Source organism: Panthera onca, chromosome F1, assembly GCF_046562875.1.
Source record: "Panthera onca isolate mPanOnc1 chromosome F1, mPanOnc1 haplotype 2, whole genome shotgun sequence".
NCBI lineage: Eukaryota > Metazoa > Chordata > Mammalia > Carnivora > Felidae > Panthera > Panthera onca.
The window spans coordinates 42,540,148-42,562,174 of NC_138355.1; the positions used below are offsets into that span (position 1 = coordinate 42,540,148).

Below are 22,027 nucleotides of genomic sequence, written 5' to 3' on the forward strand. Positions count from 1 at the left end.
CCTCTGTGGTCCTTCCCCTTTCCTGGTGGAAGGAATTATCCTACAGCTCGACCTGCACTTGCCATATGCTACGTCCCATCCCCCTGCCCCCTCCATGAGCCTGGGAGCTCCCCTCCAGCCAGAGGGCCCGGTGCCTGGCAAGTGGGTACCCTTGACCCGCATTATAAGCCCCCCGCCCGTCCCAACCCCCTCCCTCCGCTCTTTTCTGCGCCCTGCTCCCAAGGGGATACAATTGCCACAGACAAAAAGGATGATGAAATAAATGCACACGAGCACCCCAGGGTAGGACGGCCCGCCGTAGGCCATGATCCCGTTGTACATCACAGAATTCCAGTCTTCACCTGTTAGGACCTAGAGGGACAGGGAGCACTGGGGTAGAGGGACGCGGATGGACTTGAGAGTCTTCTGTCGGGACCACACTGCCCAAAAGGCCCCCTCCAACTCTGTCAGTTCCCCTAAACCTTTCCTCTCTTCATTCACGGCCAGGACGAAAGGTCCCTGCTCTTCTGGCCTCTCTCCCAGTGGTCGAAAGTGGGCCAAGGAGTTTGGCCGTGGGGTCGCCACATCCCTGTGCTCTGTCCCTAATGCCCAGGCCTACCTGTACTACGCCCACCCATGCCTCCTGGCATTCCAGCCTCCCGAAACAGTGTGAAATGTCAAGTGTCTTCTAAGGCATGACACCGGACCAGCCCTCGGGTGAATGGAAGAAAGAGAGGGTGACGTCATCTTTAAGACCAACTGATTGCCACACGCCGACCTCCCCACTGGTACCAACGAGGTGATGTTCCTCGTGAGTGCTGGCTCCGACACAGGGGAGTGATGTGGGTAGTGCGTGAGAGAGAAAGCAGACCCTGCGACTCCATTCGTTTGGTATCAGTGATCCTACTATGGGCCAGCGCTCTGCTTGGCACCGGGGACACAGGCAAATAGGACAACCTGGGCACAGCTCCTAGCCTCGGGAGGGTGAGGGAGGCTCACAGTAGAGAGAAGACAGGGGGTGAGGGGGCCCGCAGAGGGACCTTGAACTCAAACCAGCAGATCGCAGAAGGCTTCCTGGAGGAGGTGATGCCCACGCCGATCCCCAAGGACAAGAAGTGGGATTCAGCTCCTGCCGCACGGCCTACCTGGAAGACGCTGATGAGGGCCTGCGGGAAGTTGTCGAAGTTGCTGCGCCGCACCTCCGTGTCCTCGAAGTCGTACCTGCCCCCGAAGAGCTGCATGCCCAGCAGGGCGAAGATGATGATGAAGAGGAAAAGCAGCAGCAGCAGGGAGGCGATGGAGCGGATGGAGTTGAGCAGGGATGCCACCAGGTTGCTCAGCGACGTCCAGTACCTGAAGGCAGACGGTCACCGGTGGGGACGAGCGGCGCCTCCCCCCGCCCCCGTCCCCCCGGAGGCGCCCCTGCCAGCCCCGCGCTCACTTGGTGATCTTGAAGATCCGCAGGAGGCGGATGCAGCGCAGCACGGAGATGCCCAGGGGCGTCATGGCACCTGACTCCACCAGCAGCAGCTCCAGGACGCCGCTGCACACCACGAAGCAGTCGAAGCGGTTGAAGATGGACATGAAATACTGGCGCAGGCCCAGCCCGCACATCTTCAGCAGCATCTCGACGGCGAAGAGGGCCAGCAGCACGCGGTTGGCAACGTCTGCGGGGTGGGCGGCCGGGCCTCAGCGCTCCTCTTGTCCGCCCCCTGCCGCGGGGACTTTGCCTTGGCCACGCCCCCCACCCGGGACCCCCTCACGCGCTCCCAAAGCACCGTCCCTGTTCTGCTCCCCAACCCCCCCCCCCAGACCAGGAGAACCCGGGGAATGTTTGCCCATCGGAGGAACGCCGAGGCAGACGCCCGAGAAGCGCCACCGGTCCGTGTTTTCACAAAACCGAATTCTGTTGCTTTTGATTTCACTCAAGTTAATCGGGCTCTGCCCCACTCTGCTTACCGTACACATCCCTTCTCCTGCGGGAGGAGGGGTCCCCCCACCTTGCCAGAGCCGGCCCGTCCACCTAGGCTTTGCCCCCTGACCCCCACCTGGTGAAACCCACCGTCAACCATCTCTTTTCTCTCCCGTGTGCTTCACTTCTCCTTTCAAGCGGATTCTCCCATCGCCGTTTTAAAAAATGCAGAAGTCTCTCCCATTTCCACCCACCCCACCCCCCAAGCAGCTCCTGCTCTGGCTCTCTCCTCCCTATCACGGCCACACACAGCAAAAGGTTATCTTCTTGGATCTCTTCACCTCTTCACACCCTGCCCTGCCCCGTTGACCCTTTAACTCATACCTAACTGGGTCCACCTGGTCGCTCCACCAACAAACTCTCTCAGGGGCACGACTTTCAGGTCACCAAATCCAATGGGTGTTTTAACCTGCAATTTTCCTGAGCTCCTGGAAGCACCGGGCACGGTTGACCAGCCTGGCTTTTTTCAAATATCCTCTTTCCTTAGCTTCTGTGACACCATATCCTTCCGGATTTCTTCTGCTTCGCTTGCTTCTCCCAAGCCTCCTCTGCAGATGCAATTCTTTACCTAATCACTGAATGCTGACCTTGAGCTCTACATTTAGTATATACCATCCTCTGGTGATCTGGTGATGTCTTCTAAGGCTATAGCTTCTATTGCCACCCCTGCCAGTGACGCCCAGATTTTAATTCTTGCACTCTTAGCTTAGGATCCCTACATCATGTGGGAGATGCCCCAGCATCTCCTCCCCTGTAATCCTTCTCTTGCTATCTTACAGCTGCTTCTACTGTTGCCCTCCCTATATGGACTTGGCATTACTCATTAGCATCTGTCTTCTCCTCTGGCCAAGTAAGTTTCCTGGAAGGCAAGAACGGCATATTGATTCTCTCTGCATCCTGGGTTCTTTCTCTGTGCCTTACCTATGTAGTATGCATGCAATAAATAGTTGGTGAAAGATGGCTCTTTGGGGAGAATTCGAACCCGGATGTTTGCAGTTTCAGATTGCCGGTAATCCTCATGTCGGTGTCTGAAATTGTAATAATTTAACCAGACACCTGGGTGCGTGGTTGGAGGCTTTCCAGTGAGCTGCTGTTACTGCCCCCGGTAATGCCAGGAGGAAAAATACTACCAGCCTATAATTTCCAGAAAACAATGTCAATATCTGCTTGACGTCTTCTGCAAAACCTGAGGTGCTACCGGCTGGCTTTGGCCGTCGGCCACATCTGTCCCCTTCCTGGCTTCACTCTGTTCTGTCTCACCTTGCAAATGGGTCAACCAGAGAGGCTGGTTGTGGTGCTCTGAGGCGATAGACAGGGTGTTGAGGGCAACGACCAGGATCACCAGCCAATAGAAGACTCTGGACTTGATCACATCGTGGCACTTCCAGCGAAAGATGCGGTTCCACTGCCTCCAGTGGCGGCTGGGAGAGGAGAAAGAGGAGGACGGAGTCAAAGAGCTGCTTTACTCCAAGCTCCCTCCTTCCTGCGGTTGCTTTGGGCCAGACCGCAGCCCTACTTAGCCTGATCGCCCACTCTCTGGCCACATGGGAGACGCTCAGGGCAAGAACTGCAGAGCCAGACTGATTTAAAATCTTGCCTCTTACTAGCGAAGCTCTTCCTCTTTTCAAAGGAGAATAATAACGATGCCAGCCTCAGAGGGGATTAGAGATTATGCGAGTACAATGCTTAGTTGGCACTGTGCCCAGTATCCTATGGGGGCTCCACATACTTTAATTTTAGTTAGAGCACACTGGGAGGCCTCACTTTGCTCATTATAAAAGCAAATTCTGTAACAGATGAATCATATCTGGTGTTGGTGAGGGTGTGGAAAGGGCACTGTCACAGCCACTGCAACCGCCTTGGAGAACCATTTGGCAACGCCGACCAAGGTTTTAAAATCTACATACTCTTCGACCCAGCAATTCCATTTCTAGGAATCGGCCCAGCAGAAATGTTCATACTTAGGTACAACTGTTCCTGTGGCGCGTTTGTGTTGTCAAAAATTGCAAAGGTTAAATATCTTATGGTATATTCATACCGTGAAATACTTCACATCCAAAGACATACCAAATGAAGGTGTGTGGACCATCAAGCCACAAAGACACAGAGGAAACTTAATTGCCCATCACTAAGTGAAAGAAGCCAGTCTGAAAGTCCTACGTACTGTACGATTCTAACTATGTGACATTCTGGAAAAGGCAGAGCTATGGAGACAGTAAAAAGATCAGTGGTTAGTGGCTGGGGTGGGGGGGCGGGGGCGGTGGGGGAAGGATGAGCAGTCAGAGTACAGACGATTTTTAGGGCAGTGAAGATACCGTGTATGATTTTATAATGATGGATGGGTCCCTGTCATTTCATATTTGCCCAAGCCCACGGGATGAAGGCACGGCACCAAGAGTGAGCCCTAGCGTAAACCAGGTGCATCAGGTGTAACAACTGTCCCATTCTGGCGGGGGCTGGTGATGAGTGAGCTGTGCCCGTGTGGTGGCGGGGGGATATGAGACAACTCTGTGCCTTCTGCTCAATTTGCCGTGAACCTTAAAAAAATTAAAGTCTTAAAAACACCAAGATGGGTGTGTATGTATGAGGCTGCCCTAAATAGATGATTTTAAGTTAAAAGTGTTCATAGATGCTATGTGTGTCATATTCATTTATTTATCAAATATTTGGCAGTATGTAGTCTATGTTGGGCACTGTTCTGGGTTCTGTTGGGACGGTAGTTAACGTAAAGACCCCTGTCATGTAAAAAGGCAAGCAAAACAAAAAACCTGGCATGTGTGTGTGTGTGTGTGTGTGTGTGTGTGTGTGTGTGTGCGCGTGTGTGTGTGTGTGGGTGTGTGTGTGTAAGAGAGATAAAAGCATAGCAAAGGTCTTGGAGGGATAGCCATCTGTTACCATGGTTACCTCTTTGCAGGGCAGTGGGACCTTCATCTTTTCTTTGATGTATTTCTCTACCATTGGGCTTTCAAAATCACGGTTATGTATGGATTTGTAAAAGGAAGCAGCCAACCAGACAAATACAGCTTCCTCTTGAGACAAAGGCACTTGAGCCTGGAGTGTCCCCCTGTCTCCAGACCCCTGGCCGGCCAGCCTCCTGCCTGCAAAGCTCTCCATGCCACCTCTTTGCAACGCACACCTTCCCTTTTCCCGAGCAGAGGTTTCCAGAACTAATTAGCCCACCGACTCGACTCTCATCAGAGGGCAGCAGCCAAATCCTCTCCTTGCCTCCTGGCAGGCTTCCAGTCCCTTCCCTGTGTGCTGTAGAAGCAGGTGATCTGCTGAGTGCCCTCTGATGGCGCTGAGGGATGGGGCATGTGACTCTAAAGCTAGTAAGTGGGTTCTAACAGTACATGGGGAACAGCACATGGGTTCTAACTCCATGTCTCGGGGAGTTCTGAGTCTGGGAAGACCCTGGGGTGAAGGGCAGATACTTACACAAACTGGATGATTTTGTTCAAGCCCTCGATTTCATACAGGCTCTCTGTGTCGGAGCCTCCTTCATCCAGAGACAGCTTCCCTGGGAACAAGAGAGAAAAGCGGGGCCAGTCTTTGGGGCCCCTCCGGGCTGGACACACCTAGGCCGGGCACACCTGGAAAAGGGGCCATTGGCTGGAGGCACCTGTGACCACAGGCCCTAGTGGGCCTGGATGGCTCTGCGTTTTCCCGAGCTGCCCGAGGAAGAGCCCACACTTGCAGGGGAGGGGCGGCTGTGGGCAGGCAGGATGGCACTCTGGACTTCAGGAGGAGCCCCGGGCTCACCCGGATGCCATCATTTCGAGCCGTAAGGCTTAAGGTGGGTCACTCACCCTCTAAGGGCCTGAGTTTTCTCACCTGCAAAATGGCAACAGTCTACCTGCCGGAAGGGCGACGTGACGCAGTGCCGTCTCTGGGAGCCGACCGCGAGGGGCCGCTCAGGGGTGGGGAGGGCATGCTGACTATGCCTTTGGGCCCGAACCTTCTCTCAAGTCCTCAACGTCCATGACCTCGCCCTGCGTGATCCAGCTCATGTAGCCCCGGAGGTCCTCTTCCAGCTGCTGCTTCTCCCGGAGCTTTTGGAAGGTTCCCCTGGACTTGGCCTTCTCCCGCTCCTTAGTGAATTCCCTGAAGGAACAGAGAGATGGGGAAGGGCGGAGAAAAAAGAGAGGGTGTGGAGAAGGATTGGGCTTCCCAAGGACAGAGAGAGCACATTTGGGCTGGATGCGCCCCTGTCTTCGGGCCCAGGGTGTCGCCTGGGGTCCAGGTGCCCTTCCAGGTGACAGAGGGGCAGCTCCTCTCGTGCCCCCTCGCCATCCACACCCTCAGGAGCACCTTGGAGTGCCCAGCCTGCCTTTCTCATTGTCTTCTTCTCATCTCGTCTGGTATTTTACCCTCCCTCGTCTTGGGGTTGCCTTGGACACTAGGGGTTAATGACATGACCATTTCCCTAACCGAATCAGCCACGGATCCTCAAATTTTCCAGGCTTCCCTGACCCTTGAAGCTACCTTAGGAATTTAGTTCTGCTTACAGACCTAAGGTCTGGAGGAAATTCCCCTGAGTCTAGAAGAAACCAGGTGGCCACACTGGAAGGAAAGGACCGGAGGGTCAGCGAGGGATCTTCAGACCAGCAGAGGCAACCCACTAAGCAGGGTGGAGAGAGAGGGAGGAGAGAGGGAGACGCAGGCACAGTCATTGGCTTGTCACATCAGCGCCTCAGCCCTCAGCACCGTCCCCAGGGACAGGGCCCGGGCAGGGGGGGCTCTGACCCTTTCCTGCTGTGGATCCTTTGGTAGTCCCAGGAAAACTGAGGCTACCTCCTCAGGATAATGTTGCAAAATGCACAAAATAAAACCATCTCATTACAAAGGAGTCGATTGTATCGCAATATACTTACGGACATATAAAGAAATTGTGATAAGTACGTATATGCTTCTTTGTGAGCTCATTCCCTAGCAAAGCCGAGTTGCGGATCTAACAGCTGTCATAGTTTCAAAGTAGTAATGCGTGTTGTGTGGGTTCTATTGGGACAAGTCACAGGGAGCGCTAAATACCACTGTGGCGCACTGTCTCCATGCCTAGTGAAAGGAGACGCTAGATTTCAATCAGAGCTAGCAGAAAAGGAAGACAAGTTTTTCTCATTCAAGTTCACAGACCCCCTGAGTTCTTTCTACAGAGTGCTTAGAGGGAAGCTTCTGGGGTGGGGTGATGGCCATGGGGAAGGGGGCTGATGGCCACTTCTAGATTCTCCACTGTGGCTGCCTTGGAGCCGTCGCAGAGAGAACAGCTCTCATTAATAATGACCATTAGTACTTAGTGCTCATTATGTGCTGGACTCTGCTCTAAGGACTTTCTACGTATTAACTCATTTAATGCTCCCAGCACCCCTATGGGATTATTCCCGTTTGACAGATGAGGCACAGAGAGGTTAGGTGATGAGGCAAAGGTCACACAGCCACCAAGCAGTAGTGTAAAGATTTAAACTTGGACAGTCTAGCCCCAGTCTGTGTGCCTCACTGAAGGCCCCACAGACTCCTAACATGAAGCATCAGCTCCTGCACATCCAGGGGCAGGAGGCTGGGATCTCGGGGGCTTCACCCAGAGGGAGTGCGGGTGTAGAGGGACAGAAGAAGAAAGGATGCGAGAAGGCTTGGGGAGAAGGGAGAAAAATTAAAAATCGAGGGGCTCCTACCTGCATCTTCTATACCTCCCTTGCTAACTCGGGAGTGTGCTTTTGGCAAAAGGGGAGCCAGGGATAAGCGGAGGTTCTAATCCACATCTCCCTGCCCTGCTTCTCCCCTTCCTCCTCCTCCTCCTCCTCCCACACCTCTTCCTCCTTTACTGCCTACTCTCTTCCTCCCTCTTGCTCTTTTCCTGCTCTCCCCATCCCACCCCCAAACTCTCTGCCCCTTCTCCCTTCCACCCTCCATCCTTCTCTTCTCCTTTTCTTCCCTCTCCCCGCAGCTGCTTGTGAACTTCCTTACCCGCTCAGGACACCCAGCACCAGGTTGAGAATGAAGAAGGATCCCAGCAGAATGAGGGTGACAAAATAGATCCAGGGCCACTCGTTCCCGATGGCATCATTGACCTGGTCCAGACAAAAGTATGAGTCCCATACACTGACCTGAGAGGGCTTAGGTCCCCTTCTGGACTCAATGCTCCACCTGACCCTGGGGACAAGGAGAGAGGCCATCTGGGCCCAGTGAGAGGACTGCCCTTGCCCAAAGATCTAGGACCTGGAATTAGAAGGACATCTCAAAAGTAGCCTTGCTGGCTGTCCACTTGGCCAGACAAGTCCGACACATTTCTTCCCCCAACCATTCACCTCCCTGGCTCGACTCTTTCGTTTACTTTTTTTAATTGTTTTTGAGTGTTTATTTATTTTTGTAAGAGAAAGAGAGAGACAGTGTGAGCAGGGGAGGAGCAGAGAGAAAGGGAGACACAGAATCTGAATCAGGCTTCAGGCTCCCAGCTGTCAGCACAGAGCCCGATGCAGGGCTCGAACTCACAAATCGTGAGATCATGACCAAAGCTGAAGTCAGATGCTTAACCATCGGAGCCACCCAGGCACCCCTGGGCTCAACTCTCTCATATACTCTCTCTCCAGTTGGTTTTCTTACAGCCAAGATTTTTCAAAGTAGAAGAAACACTAAAAAGTCTTGGCGTGAGCTTGGCCAGCTCCTTCATAAACAAGCTCTGTGACCCTAGACAAGTCACCTAACATCTCTGAGCATTATCCCATCTGTCCATGGGGATAATGATATACACTTGCCGCTCACAGACCCGTAATAGAGGTGAAATAACACGTGACAGTCCTTTGAAATGTTTGATAACTCGCTCCCAAAATATGAGCTTACGAGAACTACCCATACTAATCCTTTATGTTTGCAAAGCATCTGACTGTTTGACAATCTTTTCCTCAACAGGCAGTATCACATTGTGGTTAAGCGTTCTAGGATCAGAGCCCGAGGGATTAGAGTTTGCTCACCAGCTCCCTAACTGTGGGCAAGTTACTAGACCTCCTTGAGCCTCAGTTTCCTCATCTGTAAAGTGGGACCCATGCCTTCCATTGTTGGAAGATTAATTAAGAAACGCAACCTAGCTCCTGGTAACACCAAATAAATAATATACTCCAACAAGAAAACTTATATAGCATTGACCACATTACTGTTGTAATTCAGTTAATCCTCCTGGTAGTAACCATCAGAACTACCCTATGATGTAGGCAGTATTTTTATTTTATAGACAAGGAAACTCATATCTAAAAATATTTATATGGGAAAGCAGTCTTGCCCTGGGGCAAAAAAAAAAAAAAAAAAAAAAAAGACTCAGAGGGTCCTTTATCCCTCAAGAAATCTGAGATTCTAGGTCACGGGAATGAGTCGCTCACAGCCAGGCTTAGGGAAAAGTTAGAAGTTGAGACCAGAACCCATGGAGCTCCTGGTTTCCATTCGTCTCCCACCTCTTAGGTTCTGCGCAGACAGGTTGTACCTTGGGGATTGTCCAAAGCATGGTGGGACACACACCTGGGGACAGGAAGGGGGCCATGCACCCCGTGTAGGTTTCCCAGGGAGGGGTGAGAAGCAGCTGCTGACACTGGAGTCAGTGACTGTCGAGCCCCTCCCCCTCCCCGACGAGCCTGCGGATGAAGGGAGAAGGTTCTGCAGGCACAGGGCCAGACCCACCCAGTAGAGGACATCGGTCCACCCCTCCATGGTGATGCACTGGTACACGGTGAGCATGGAGAAGCCAAAGTTGTCAAAGTGCGTGATGCCGTGGTTGGGCCCCGGCCAGCCGCCCCGACACTCGCTGCCGTTGATGGTGCACGGGCGTCCCGAGCCCGTCCTGGCGCAGGGTGAGGGCTTCTCGTTCTCTACCGTGGCCACGATATCTGGGGGCGGAAGGCAGCATGAGCATCAGATGAGAGGAGCAGGTGGACAGGAATGAGAGAAGGTAGTTTGCAATCATTGAGCAATAGGTCTAAAACACACTCAGCTGAAAAACAAAGGACTGCGCCCCCTGGAGCATATGGCGATGGAGGAGGAGGGCTGCTTGGGGCGGGGGGGCCCAGCCGTGGATGTCTACAGGCAGCAGCGGTCATATCTTAGGCCCCAGGGCCTCATCAGAGGGCCCGCTTCGAGGATTACTTTCCTATGAGGACGTAACCTACGTAGCAGGTGTAATGTGAATGTCAGGTATATCCACAGAGCTTTAAAATGGGAGGCAGCTATCCCACTGGGGCAGAGGTGAGGGGCGAGGTCACACGTGTTCTGACTCAAGAGTTCCTTCTGGGAGATGACGTGGAGATACCCCAATGGTACTGAGATGAGCTGCACAAGACACGACGCTTCAGGGGTGCGGGTCTACAGGCATTCCCAGCAGTCCCCGCTGTGTCCCTGGATGGTGCTCTTATTATCTCTAAAATCCTTCAGTTTGGATTCCATCCTGGATCCCTTCTTATCGGGGGATGTTTTAGTCCTCTATTGTGTTCAGAGATTAAATTAGCTCATCAGAGCTGGAATGCCCTCCCTTACCCGTATTTACCATGTTGCCTCCATCTTCTGGAGGAGGGAGAGGAGAACATCAATAGTTCTGGGCTCTGAGTGGGTCCCTGACCCCTCAAGGCAAGGCGTGCCCATCCCAGAAAGGTTTTTGAGCACGGCTGGCCAGCACTGGTCAAGAACGCATGAGAACACGGGATGAGACCACCAAATTTGGTCTGAAGGTTGTGATAGAAAGTCTCCTCCTCTCTGTCTGGATAAGGCGTTATCATAGGACATAGACTGTTACAGGAACAGGACGAGGCTTAACTAGGAGGGGACTAGGAATGAAACCACTGAAAGCTCTATGAGAGCTCACTGTTTTGGGTTGGGCTTGGACCTTGCGTTGCCCGTCCCCTCGTCAGTGGGCCTGGGGAAGTAAGGCGTCTCCCAAGACACTGCAGGTATTGTAGTCTTGGCCATCCTGGGTTACTCTGGTGAGTTAGGTTCTGGGCTTTCGGTGGGAGGCGTTCTCCTAACAGGAGTCACCTCTTCCTCATGCCATCACCAATTCCTGTCGACCCTGGTAGAATCAACCCTCCAACCGAGACAGATCGATACCTGCCATCTGGGCAGCAATGAGTCTCAGAGTGCAGTGTTCAGGGCCCCCACTCGGTCACAATTATTTTTATAATAATGCCAAGACATTATTTCATCTCCCGATCCTTCAACAAACGCAGGGTGGAGTTTTCTAGAGACTGCATGACGTGTGATTTCACAACAGACTGAGCACAGAAGTAGCTGTGGGTACCCAGCAGATTCTATTAAGCCAGGCATTAAAGAGATTTAGACAAAAAGTAAGACAGTACCATTCTTGCGTTAAATGTTTTGGGTTTGGGAAAATACAGTAATTTTTTAATAAAATAAATTATTTATGTTCATAATGGCCTTATTAGTGTCCTTTTAAAATGAATTAATAAGTTAATATTGTGACATTGTTTTCTCAGTTTTCGTACCTAATGCCATAAACATCAATGAATAAAATCCGTGCCAACAAAAGCTCTTTGGGGTCCTTAATAATTTTTAAGAGTGCCAAGAGTCCTGAGGCAAACAGTTTGAGAACTACTGGCTTAGAAGGCTGGGGTCAGGCTCGGCTGGGCCTCAAGACGTATTATCTCTGAGAACCCTACAAATAACCCTTCGGCTCCTGGGTGCTTTCTTGAGATCCCCTTTCAAACAGTGCTCTGTGGGTCCCGGTTCTGAGGGCCTGTTCAGACTAAAGCTAAAATGACGGCGGTAAAGAAAAGTACAAGTGGAAATTCGGGCTTGTCCTGACCTGCAGCTCAAGCCACAGCAGGCTCAGAAAGCCCAAAGATACCACATTTATTTATTTGGGGTGGGAGTGCTCCATTCAGAGCAAGCTGTGGCCTGGGCCCCTGTCCACGTGCCTCCATCACTGACCCTGGCAGACCTGTGCTTCCTTCAAGGGAGACTTTGTCCAAGAGAGAACCATTCCTCAGGTCAACAGGTGTGGGAAACAATGACCTTCTCCACGGCTGAGGTGGCTGTCCCTTTTGAGTTGTCTTAGGACCACGGCCACCACCACCACCACCACCCCGACCCCGCCCCAGCGCCCTGGGAGCTCACCTGTCCCAATGAAGTAGCAGGTCTTGTGCATTTTGCCCTTGAAGAGCTCCAGCCCGATGATGGCATAGATGATGACCATAAAGAGGACGAGCAGGGCGATGTGGAACAGGGGAAGCATGGCCTTGAAGATGGAGTTGAGGACCACCTGCAAGCCTGCAGAGGGCGAGCAGGGAGGAGAAAGGAGGAGTCACTTCCCCTCTTGGTTTCCTGGCCCTCCCACTCTCTATGTCCTGGGAAGCCTCTGGGTTGGAAGGGGACCCAGAACTGGGCCGGGGAATGGGTTGGGGGAGGAGAAAGGGCATCTGCAGGAGCACCGGCACGCACTCGGCACCCCCGACACAAGCCGGAGGGGTCTGAGCACACGGAAGGCTCTCAGGGCCTTGACGTCCAGGCCAGCCCCTTTGCTGCTCATCGGGGCGGTGTTGCTTTGGATGACGTTAACCTGTTCCAGAATCACGGTGAAAACCCTAGAGGGGAGAAGAGGGAGAGAAGAGGGCCCAGTGGTCAGACGAGCGACTGGTCCAGTGGTCCGGGACCCTGTGTCTCATCTGTGCTCAAGGGGCCCGTGGACAGGCCTAGGGGACAGGAAGCAAGTCTCATCAGTCACTAACTCGGGTTTGGTCATGCCGGTCTGGAAAATTTTATTAGAAGATTCTGAGGCCAAGTTCAGACTCTGCACAAAGAGGATTGGATCCATCTGAGATGTCCAATCTGGGCACCGAAGGGGGGTGTTGAGGGACACGTGCCACAGGCACTCACAGGCCGTGGCCTGGGAGCTGAGTGTACCCCGTGGGGGGGCTGAAGGTCACCAGTGGCGCTGCACTCAGTGGGGACCCAGAGGAGAAAGCCCAGAGCTGTGTCTCCCTGTGCAGCACTTTCTGACAATGCCCTCTTATTTCCTTTCCTGCTCATTTGCCCCTCCTCTCAATTCACTCGAATTCCCATTATCCTCTGAAGACCATCTCAAACCCTTCTTTATGAATCCTGCCTTTGACAAGGAACCCCTAGGACAAGTCGCTGAATCCAACAATGGTGCGCTGTGTGCTATTGTTTTCCCACACTCTATTATTCTGTCATCATTTGTCTTGGCCTCCCCCCCAGGCTGGTTCATCAAGAGTAGAGGCCGATTCACAGAATTCTGCCTTCCCCAGTGTGCCTAAAGCCGCATGGGATACTTAGTAAATCATCAACATCATGTTTATTGAGTCAAGGGGCAGCCTAGTGGTTAAATACCAGGTTCTGGAGCCAAGATTGCCTTGGTGCGAATCCTGGCACAGCCACTGGCTAGCTATGCGACCTCGGGCAAGTTGCTTGACCTCTCTGAGCCTTAGCCTCCTTAAGTGGAAAAAATGAGATTGTTGAAAAAGCTAAATGAGATGTTACATGTAAAACACATAGTAAGTGCTTGATAAATGCTGCTGTTGTAATTAGGGGGTGGTTATTAAAAGTTATATTATGAACTGAATTGTGTACCCCTCAAATTCAGATGTTGAAGCCCCAACCCTCAGTACCCCAGACAGTGGCTGTATTTGGAGACAGGGCCTTTTTACTTTATTTTTTAAATTTTTTAACATTTATTTATTTTTGAGAGACAGAGCACAAGCAGGGAAGGGGCAGAGAAAAAGGGAGACACAGAATCTGAAGTAGGCTCCAGGCTCTGGGCTGTCAGCACAAAGCCCGACTCAGGGCTTGAACCCACGAACCCATGAGATCATGACCTGAGCCGAAGTCAGATGCTTAACTGGCTGAGCCACTCAGGTGCCCTGACAAGGCCTCTTAAAAAAAATTTTTTTTTAAATGTTTATTTATTATTGAGAGGCAGAGAGAGACAGAGCATGAGCAGGGGAGGGGCAGAGAGAGGAAGAGACACAGAATCCCAAACAGGCTCCAGGCTCTGAGCTGTTAGCACAGAGCCCGACGTGGGGTTCGAACCCACAAGCCACAAGATCACGACCTGAGGTGAAGTTGGGTGCTTAACCGACTGAGCCACCCAGGTGCCCCTGACAAGTTCTTTTTAAAGAGTTAAGTTAAGGGGCGCCTGGGTGGCTCGGTCGGTTAAGCGTCCGACTTCGGCTCAGGTCATGATCTCACGGTCTGTGAGTTCGGGCCCCGCGTCGGGCTCTGTGCTGACAGCTCAGAGCCTGGAGCCTGTTTCAGATTCTGTGTCTCCCTCTCTCTGCCCCTCCCCTGTTCATGCTCTGTCTCTCTCTGTCTCAAAAATAAATAAACGTTAAAAAAAAAAAATTAAAAAAAAAAAAAAGAGTTAAGTGAAGCTGTTAGGGTCAACCCTAATCCAATCTGGCTGGTGTCGTTAGAAGAGGAGGAAATTCGGACACACAAAGAGGCACCCGGGTGTCCACAGAGGAAGGACCACGTGGTCGCAGGGAGGAGGTGGCCACCCACAATCCCAGGAGAGAGGCTGCAGGAGAAACCAAACCTGGGAACACCTTGACCTTGGCTTTCCAGCCCCCAGAGCTGCGAGGAAATGAGTTTCTGTTGTTTAAGCCCCCCAGTCTGTGGGATTTGGTTATGGTCCCCCCGGGCAGACAAATACAGGTTTCTAAATATCCATCTCTGTGAGCCCAAATAACAGGTTCCCCATATACCCCATATAGGTCCAGGGAATAAAGGCGGAGACATTTATAAATGTCCAGAAACTGCTGGCCATTGAAACCACACCCATCATTTCCCATTTTGTGTGAGGTGAAAAGAAGAAAGGAGCCCGTGGTGCCTCGCTGGGGGAGGGGCGGGACCTGCCAGGGCAGTGTGTCACTGTCAATAAGCAGGGGCCAGCCCCTAACAGAGGCTGCTCCATGGCAGGGCTTGCATGGTGCTGGGGGCCCCGCCTGCCTCTGGGATGCTGGTGGCGGCGGTGGGCACAGCGTCCTCAGAGAGCCCCTCTGACCTCAAACCCCACTCCCCACATGTGGGCCTCACCCCAGGAAGACGATGATGAAGTCTAGCACATTCCAGCCGCTGCGCAGGTAGGCATCCTGGTGGAACAGGAAGCCATAGGCAATGATCTTCATGGCGGCTTCGATTGAGAAGACGATGAGGAAGAAATACTCCAGTTTCTCCTGTGGAGGCAAACAGTCACACCACTCCTCTGTGTATTCCGGGTGTGCCCTTGATCCTCCCTTTCTCTTCTCCCCCAGGCACACTGTTCCTCAGATGTGCCTGCCCCAGGACATTTGCACTGGCTGTTCCCTCCGCCTGGAATTCCCACCCCCCACCGCCACCCCCACATCACCACCACACATCCCCACATTGCCAGCTCCCTCCCTTCCTACAGGTCTTTACTCAAAAGTCATCCCTCACCCAGGCCTTCCCTGGCCCCACAAGTACAACTGGAGTGACCTCTGACTTTTTCTGTTCCTCTTCTCTGCTTTAGTTTATCTTCTTAGCACTTATCCCTAGCTAAAAATACCATATATATTTTTATCTTGTTCATTTTCTGTCTCACCCACTTGAATGTAAACTCCATGAAGTATGTGGATTTTTGTTCATTTCTTTTATGACTCTACTTCCGTGGCCTAGAATTGGATGAATAAATGAATGGTCTGGGCAGACCCCAAAATGAAGGTCCCCAGGTGGTTTCTGGTTTGGGCATCTTTCTTCTCGCGCCGTCCTGAGGACCGACAGTGGGGCATGACTGCAGAGAGGGGGTGCATTTCTCAGGGCCCCAGATGGCCCTCTGTGGCTGGTCGGGGTCTCACCTTTAACCCGTCTTTCTGTAACCTCCCCCTGCTCGTCCTACCAGCCCGCCCACACCAGCTGCCTTCGGGGAGCCCTCTGGAGCCCACAAACAGGATGATTCAGGGGGAGGGGAATCCGGCACACCGTGTCTGGGGGAGGGCCCGCAGGTACCAGGTGGGGGGAGGGGGGTGGGGGTTTCAGCTCAGCCTCTGCCCTGCAGGAGGCCTTGCTGACCCTTCCACGTTCTGGCCCTGCAGCCCGATGCTCTGATTCTCTCACTTACCCCGTCCTGGACCCAGTCACCCTTCCCCCACCTCTGGGCCCAGGAGAGCTATTTCTAACTGAGAAGGCAGCATCCCCTGTGCCAGGACTCCAGGCTCAAACTGCTCTCCTTGCAGCCATCTGAACCCTAGTTGGTGGCTTCCAAGAGCCCTGCACCCCACCCCACCCCCACCAACCTCCCCGGACAAGCCCAGTCTCCCGAGAGGGTGTCGCCCAGCCTGCAGGCAGGAAAGAGCTACGGCACTACACAACTCCGGGAGGGGTTGACTGCCCTCTGGAGCTGACCGACGAGGGGGTCTGTGCCCCAACCAGCGCCCTCCCTTACCATTAGTCACCAACACCCCCAGGAAAGCCCTCCCCCGGCCAGGGCCTCTCCATCAGCACACTCCAGAGGCATAAGTCAGATTATGAATTCATAATATGAATGCTTTATTCTGGATGGAGCCAGATCAGGAAACGGGCCACCCCATTAATGATTTGGAAGAGAATTTATTTTTACTTCCAAGTAGTAGCTGTGGGAAGCAAGGGAAGAGGTTGCCAAATGGCCCGTTGACATGGATGCGGTCCGAGAAACCTCCCAGCTCGTCATTCAGAGAACATTCCCGAGAGCATAGTTTTCCCTTCTATATGGAGGGGGAAACTGAGGCACATATGGACTGAGACTACTTTCCTTAACCTCACCCCTAGTTCCTCCCACCAGTTGTAATCCCAAAGCTTGCTTTTTCTTCCAGATAATGTACGGTTAAAATGCAAAACATACCATTCTACTAATGGGCCTATTTACAGGGATTGTGCCTAACTGAAGGTGAAACGGGAATCGTGGGGCACCTGGCTCCATGGGGAGATGCACAGGGCAGTCGGGGCACCTCCCCGCTGAGGTGGAGTGGGGGGCAGCCATGGAGGGCCTCCTTGGAATGGGCTGGGTGCTTTCGTTCCCGGGCAGGGCCGGCTTCCGGGGAGTCAGGCTCACCGGTAAGGGAAAAGCATAGGGAGGAGAGTGAAGTCAAGTCAGCATTTAAAGTTTTAAGTTGCTGCAACCCCAGGGGCAAGACAGTTGAAGTGGGAGTGAGTGGAGGGAAAACAGGGCCCAAAATAGTTGTGGTGCTCAGAGGCTGGGCGGTCAGCCACGTCCACGGGAGCGCTGCCCACACCTGCCACTGCCTGTCCTACGGCCACCAGACCCTGAGTGAGCTTGTCGAGGCCCGTAGGCCTCAGATGGGGTCACTCAGTTTCCACAGCCTGTTGGCTCCCAGGCCCAGCTCTCCCCACCACACTCCCCTGACCCGATCGCAGAGCACCTGGAACTCTACGGATCTGCCATAGGAGCCCCGTGTGTGCACGTAACACGGGCCCTCGTCCAGGAGGACACGGGAGCAGGATATGTCCCTTCCTGAGTTTTGGGACAGTGTTGTCAATGCCACATTGGGTTGCCCCATGGCCCCTCCAGCCTGGGCTCAGTCTTTGACAGAGGAACAAGGGACATCCATTCCACAGATATTTATTCAATGTTGGACTGGAGGCAGCAGGCAAGACCCTGCTGTCTCTCCCCAAGATCGAAGTTATCAACTTTCCCCCAAACATCCCAGTTCCCCTCAGCACCCCCTTCAGAGGCTGCCATCAGCAGGTGGGAGGCAGTAGGTGTGTGGCATAAAGGTTCCCATCAGCTCTGTTTCTTTGGACAAGTTCCTGACCTCTGTGACCCTCCGTTTCTTCATTTGTAAAGCTGAGATAACGACCACTACCTACCTGAAAGAGTCAGTCTGAGGAATAAATGGCCTCCTGTAGGGAAGTGCCCACAACTTCCTGGCACATTCCAAATGCTCAGAAAGCCACAGCTTTTCTTATTAGATGCCTGGGCCCAGTTGTGAGGGTCTGATTTCTGCTTGCACCGTGTTCTACCAGTTTCCACAGAGCAGTTGTCTCAGGTCACTTCTGCGGGTAGCTCACCAGGAAGGACTTGGCTCTGTCCTACCTTCAATTCAACATGCTTAAAACTGATCTCCTCTTACTCCTGAACTTGCTCCCTTCCTCGTTTGTCCCTGTCTCAGTCAATGACACCGAGTGGCTCAAGCTAGGAATCCAGGGTCTTTCCTGGCTCTTCCCATCACTCTTCCCTGGGCCGAGGGGCCTTGACTCTGTTCCCTGCTGTGTCACCTGCGTCTAGAACAGTGCCCGCCACACCAGTGTTTGTGATCAAAGGAATGAGCCAGTGTCCTTACCGCGCTGCTTCTCAACGTACAGACTGGAGGCTGGTGCTGTCCATAAACCGTTGCTATCAGTCTGAGACACGTATAGGCAGTGAGAATAAGCATTTGGAAATTGTTGCAGCAATTTGCCACAACTTCCGAGCACATGGGTGGACCATAGCCTCAGGTGGGGCTTGATGAGTCTCAGAGGGCACAGCTGTGACGTGATCCCATGAAGTAGGACCACCTACCAGTCCGCAATGGATCACAAATTGAAAGAAGCGACAAGCCGATTTTTTTCCCCACGTAGTTGTCTCCGAGCCTCTGCTCTGGAGCACATCGTACTTCCTGACACATGGCAAGTGCCCAAGAAATGTTTGTTGAATGAATTAAAAAAGCAGTCAACAATCATCATCTCTCCTACGACGTAATTTAAAGGGAGGTTGTGATATTGCATTTATAACATGAAATGTATATTTCTTCTTCAAGGTCTTTGGCACAGAGCTCCTAAAACATTTGGAATTTCGTAAGCGATGAGAGTTGACCAAGATGTCTTTGTTATGTTAACGGAGTAACGACTTGAGGCACTCACCTAAGGTTGGGGACGCATCACCAGAGGAACCAACCCTATCATTAAAAGGTTGGAACTTTCAGTCCAACCCCCTTAACCTCCCGGGAGGGGAAAGGAGTTAAAGGCTGGATCAATCACCAACGGCCAGTGATGTAATCAACTGTGCCTATCTAAAAAGCCCCATGAAAACCCAGAAGGACAGGTTCAGAGAGTTTCTGGGTTGGTGAACAATGGAGACGCGGGGAAGGAGAGTGGTGCATTCAGAAAGCATGGAAGTTTCATGCCCTTTTCCCCCATACCTTGAGGTCAAGGTGTGCACCTTTTCCATCTGGCTGTACCTGAGTTATATTCTTTTACAATGAACCAGTGATCTAGTAAGTAGACTGTTTCTCTGCGTGAGCCACTCTAGCAAATTAATCAGACCCAAGGGGAAGGTCGTTGGAACCTGCCATCCACAGCCCGTCCGTCAGAAGCACAGATAACAACCCGAACTTGCTATTGAAGTTGGGGATGGTGGTGGCAATCTTGTAGGACCGAGCCCTTCATCTGCGAGATCTGATGTTCTATCCAGGTAGACAGTGTGAGAATTTTTTTGAATTGTAGGTTCACCCGGCTGGTGTCAGAGTTGCCTGGTGGTGTGGGAAAAACCCCCCACGTACACACTGGAAATGGGTGCCGAATCAATACGGGTGCAGCCTCGGGATCTCTATTCCTAAGGAGGGACGCTACACCCCAGGCTCTGAGACCAGAGTAGGGGAGACAGCGCTGATCCCCTGACCCTCCTGACCTCACGGGAGGACCGTGAACCAGTCTGACTTTGCGAGACGAACTTTGTTGCCAGCTTCCTACAAGTGCCTTCACTGCCACAATCCCCTTCAAGAGAATTCTCGTCTCTCCACAGACAGACCTCTAACTGGCCTTCCCCGGAGTATGGTCCCGACCACAGCCCTTGCACCTGTTCCTGGGGGCGTTGGAGCTGGACACTCCCAAAGTCCTGGGCTGGAAAAGGCAGGGGTTAGACTGCAGTCCCCTCGCCCTCCTACTGCCTCTATTTCCAGGCTATCCTCCATCTATGAGGGGCAGCCAGTCCTGCCACGGACCTGCTCCCCCCACTGGCATGTGCTAGGCGTTGACGGAAGAGGGTGGGAGCTGGCTGGACCCTGTCTGGGACCACAGAAGCAACTGTTAGCATACCGTCTCCCTCCATATCCCTGCCCCAACACTGTAGCCTGCAGGAAGGCTGGACTGGACTCCAGTCTCCCGGGCCCCCTGCGCCCCCCTTGGAGGGCTCAGAAAGAACCATAGCCTAGAGCAGGGCTGACAGAAGAGCCAGAGGCCTCCTGCCACTGCCGGGCCTCATCTCCTGTGCCTGAGTCTCCTTCCTGAGGCTCAACCCATGGTGATCCCTTAGGATACAAATCCTACTGGTGGGAGGCCATTCATTCATAGTTGTTGTTAACTCTTTAAGGTACACTTGCTTCAAGGAGCCAAAGCGGGTTTGGCGGAGGGAGAGGGAACCCGGTGTGTGTGTAGGGAGCACAGGCTGGGTGAGGCGGGGCTCCGTGCGGGCCTCCTCGCACATGCCTTCATGCCCGGGGGCCTCACGGTAAGTGTTCCCAGCAGGCTGGTGGGTGCTGCGGTTATGAGATACTTTCATGACATTAATGATTGTTTTCCTCCCGGATTCATCCCCTTTCTCGCTCCCTGAAGCAGACAGCAGTGCTGGGCCTCCTGCCCCAGGAGACGTTTGGGCCAGGGCCCCAGGCCTTTGTTTTCTAAGCCTGAACCCACCATGTGGAAAAAGGGGTTGAAGAGAGAGGGCTGACTCACAAGTGAAACAGAGACTCACCCCAGGGCCGAGAGGCCCCAATGTTAGATCTGGTCTGGGGTCTGTGTCCTCATAGTGCCCTAAAGATGTGGCAGGGTCGGGGAAGAGGCCCCAGGGAGCCCCAGGAAAGCAGGGTCTCACCTTGCCAAGGATTCCTGCCCCTTAAACTTTGCATGGAGACAGTGGAGGGTGAACCTGAGGGGAATGTGGGACTGGAAAAACAGGTCTCCTCCAGGGCGGACAGAGCACTGGTGACCCCAGGCCCTTAGCACTGCCTGAGACACAGGCCTGGCTCCAGGCCAGGGCAGGCAGGCCGACTAACCCTAACCCAAGAATAACTACAGGTGAAGCTCTCCCCATCCAGAGGGACATGGGCTCAGAATCCAGATTAAAGTCGATTTCTAGGAAAAAGGATGACATTTCCTGAGCACCTTAGTTGTGGACGAAGGTTCAGTCCTGCTACGCTGTTTTTCCTACTTCCCAGATGAAGAGAGTTGGGCTCAGAGAGGGAAGCCGGGTGCCCGAGGCCCAAAGGGCTAGTCCCACCTGCTGGGACTGAGTCAACGGCTTTTCTGCTAAGCCAGCCTGGTGGCCGGTGGCCACACCATTCAAGGGGTATCCAGGGTCCTGGCATGTGTCTCCATGACCACCTCAGCCTCCAGGTTTGGAAAATGACCCATTGAGGAGTGAGGAACGTGGCTATATTTAGGCCGATGGAGTCTTACCCAACTAGATGTGATCTGAGTGGGTCTCTCCTGCCATCATACTTCCCCCCTCCCTTCCCACAGGGGAGAACCGGGCTCCCCCCGGTCTAGGGGGGTCAGAAATGCCAGGGCTTTCTACCCTAGCAAGACCGTGGAGCTGAGGGTAGCAGGAGGAGCCGCACGCTTGTAGTGGAGGTGATGGAGGGGGGACGAGGGGAAAGCCCACCATGCGAGAGGGTGGGAGACCAGTACTGTCTCGGGTAATCATGATAATATTAGCTATTCGCTGAGGTTTATTAAGTACCCATGTATGTGCCAGGCTATATCCTAGCCACATACATTACATTTCAATCTCACGGGAACCGTGCAAGGGAGGTACTCCTACCCTCATTTTACAGATAAGGAAACTGAAGCACAGAGAGGTTATGTGATTTCTCTGGGGTCACACAGCTGCTATGTGGCAGAGCCATAATGTGAATCCAGACAGGTTAATTCCAGGGTCAGTGGTCCCAACCACTAGGCCATGCTGGTCTCAGATCCTGCCTGCCCCTGCCTCCCCCGCCCCGGCCCAGGTCTGCCCTTGCCCCTTGGCTGTGGTCTGTGAGTGCTGGTCAGGCAGGGAAGGAAAAGAATGACAACTGAACAACTCCCGTGTTGTGTGGGACATGATGCCCTCGCCCTCATCAATGTAAGAGTTCTGAAAGGACC

General features: G+C 53.1%; 1 protein-coding gene across 2 annotated transcripts in view; it reads right to left on the bottom strand.

The window, feature by feature from the left end:
• Positions 1 to 22,027, bottom strand: part of CACNA1S (calcium voltage-gated channel subunit alpha1 S) — a 65,541-nt gene that overhangs the window by 34,431 nt on the left and 9,083 nt on the right. For both annotated transcript variants that reach the window (XM_078441106.2, XM_060644060.3), the window contains exons 3-13: positions 14,990 to 15,129; positions 12,377 to 12,519; positions 12,053 to 12,205; positions 9,611 to 9,816; positions 7,910 to 8,013; positions 5,907 to 6,052; positions 5,387 to 5,468; positions 3,212 to 3,372; positions 1,421 to 1,646; positions 1,125 to 1,332; positions 231 to 351 (exon numbers count right to left, since the gene is read on the bottom strand). In XM_078441106.2, the coding sequence (XP_078297232.2) occupies positions 231 to 351; positions 1,125 to 1,332; positions 1,421 to 1,646; positions 3,212 to 3,372; positions 5,387 to 5,468; positions 5,907 to 6,052; positions 7,910 to 8,013; positions 9,611 to 9,816; positions 12,053 to 12,205; positions 12,377 to 12,519; positions 14,990 to 15,129 (1,690 nt within the window). The remainder of the gene's footprint in view (positions 1 to 230; positions 352 to 1,124; positions 1,333 to 1,420; positions 1,647 to 3,211; positions 3,373 to 5,386; positions 5,469 to 5,906; positions 6,053 to 7,909; positions 8,014 to 9,610; positions 9,817 to 12,052; positions 12,206 to 12,376; positions 12,520 to 14,989; positions 15,130 to 22,027) is intronic.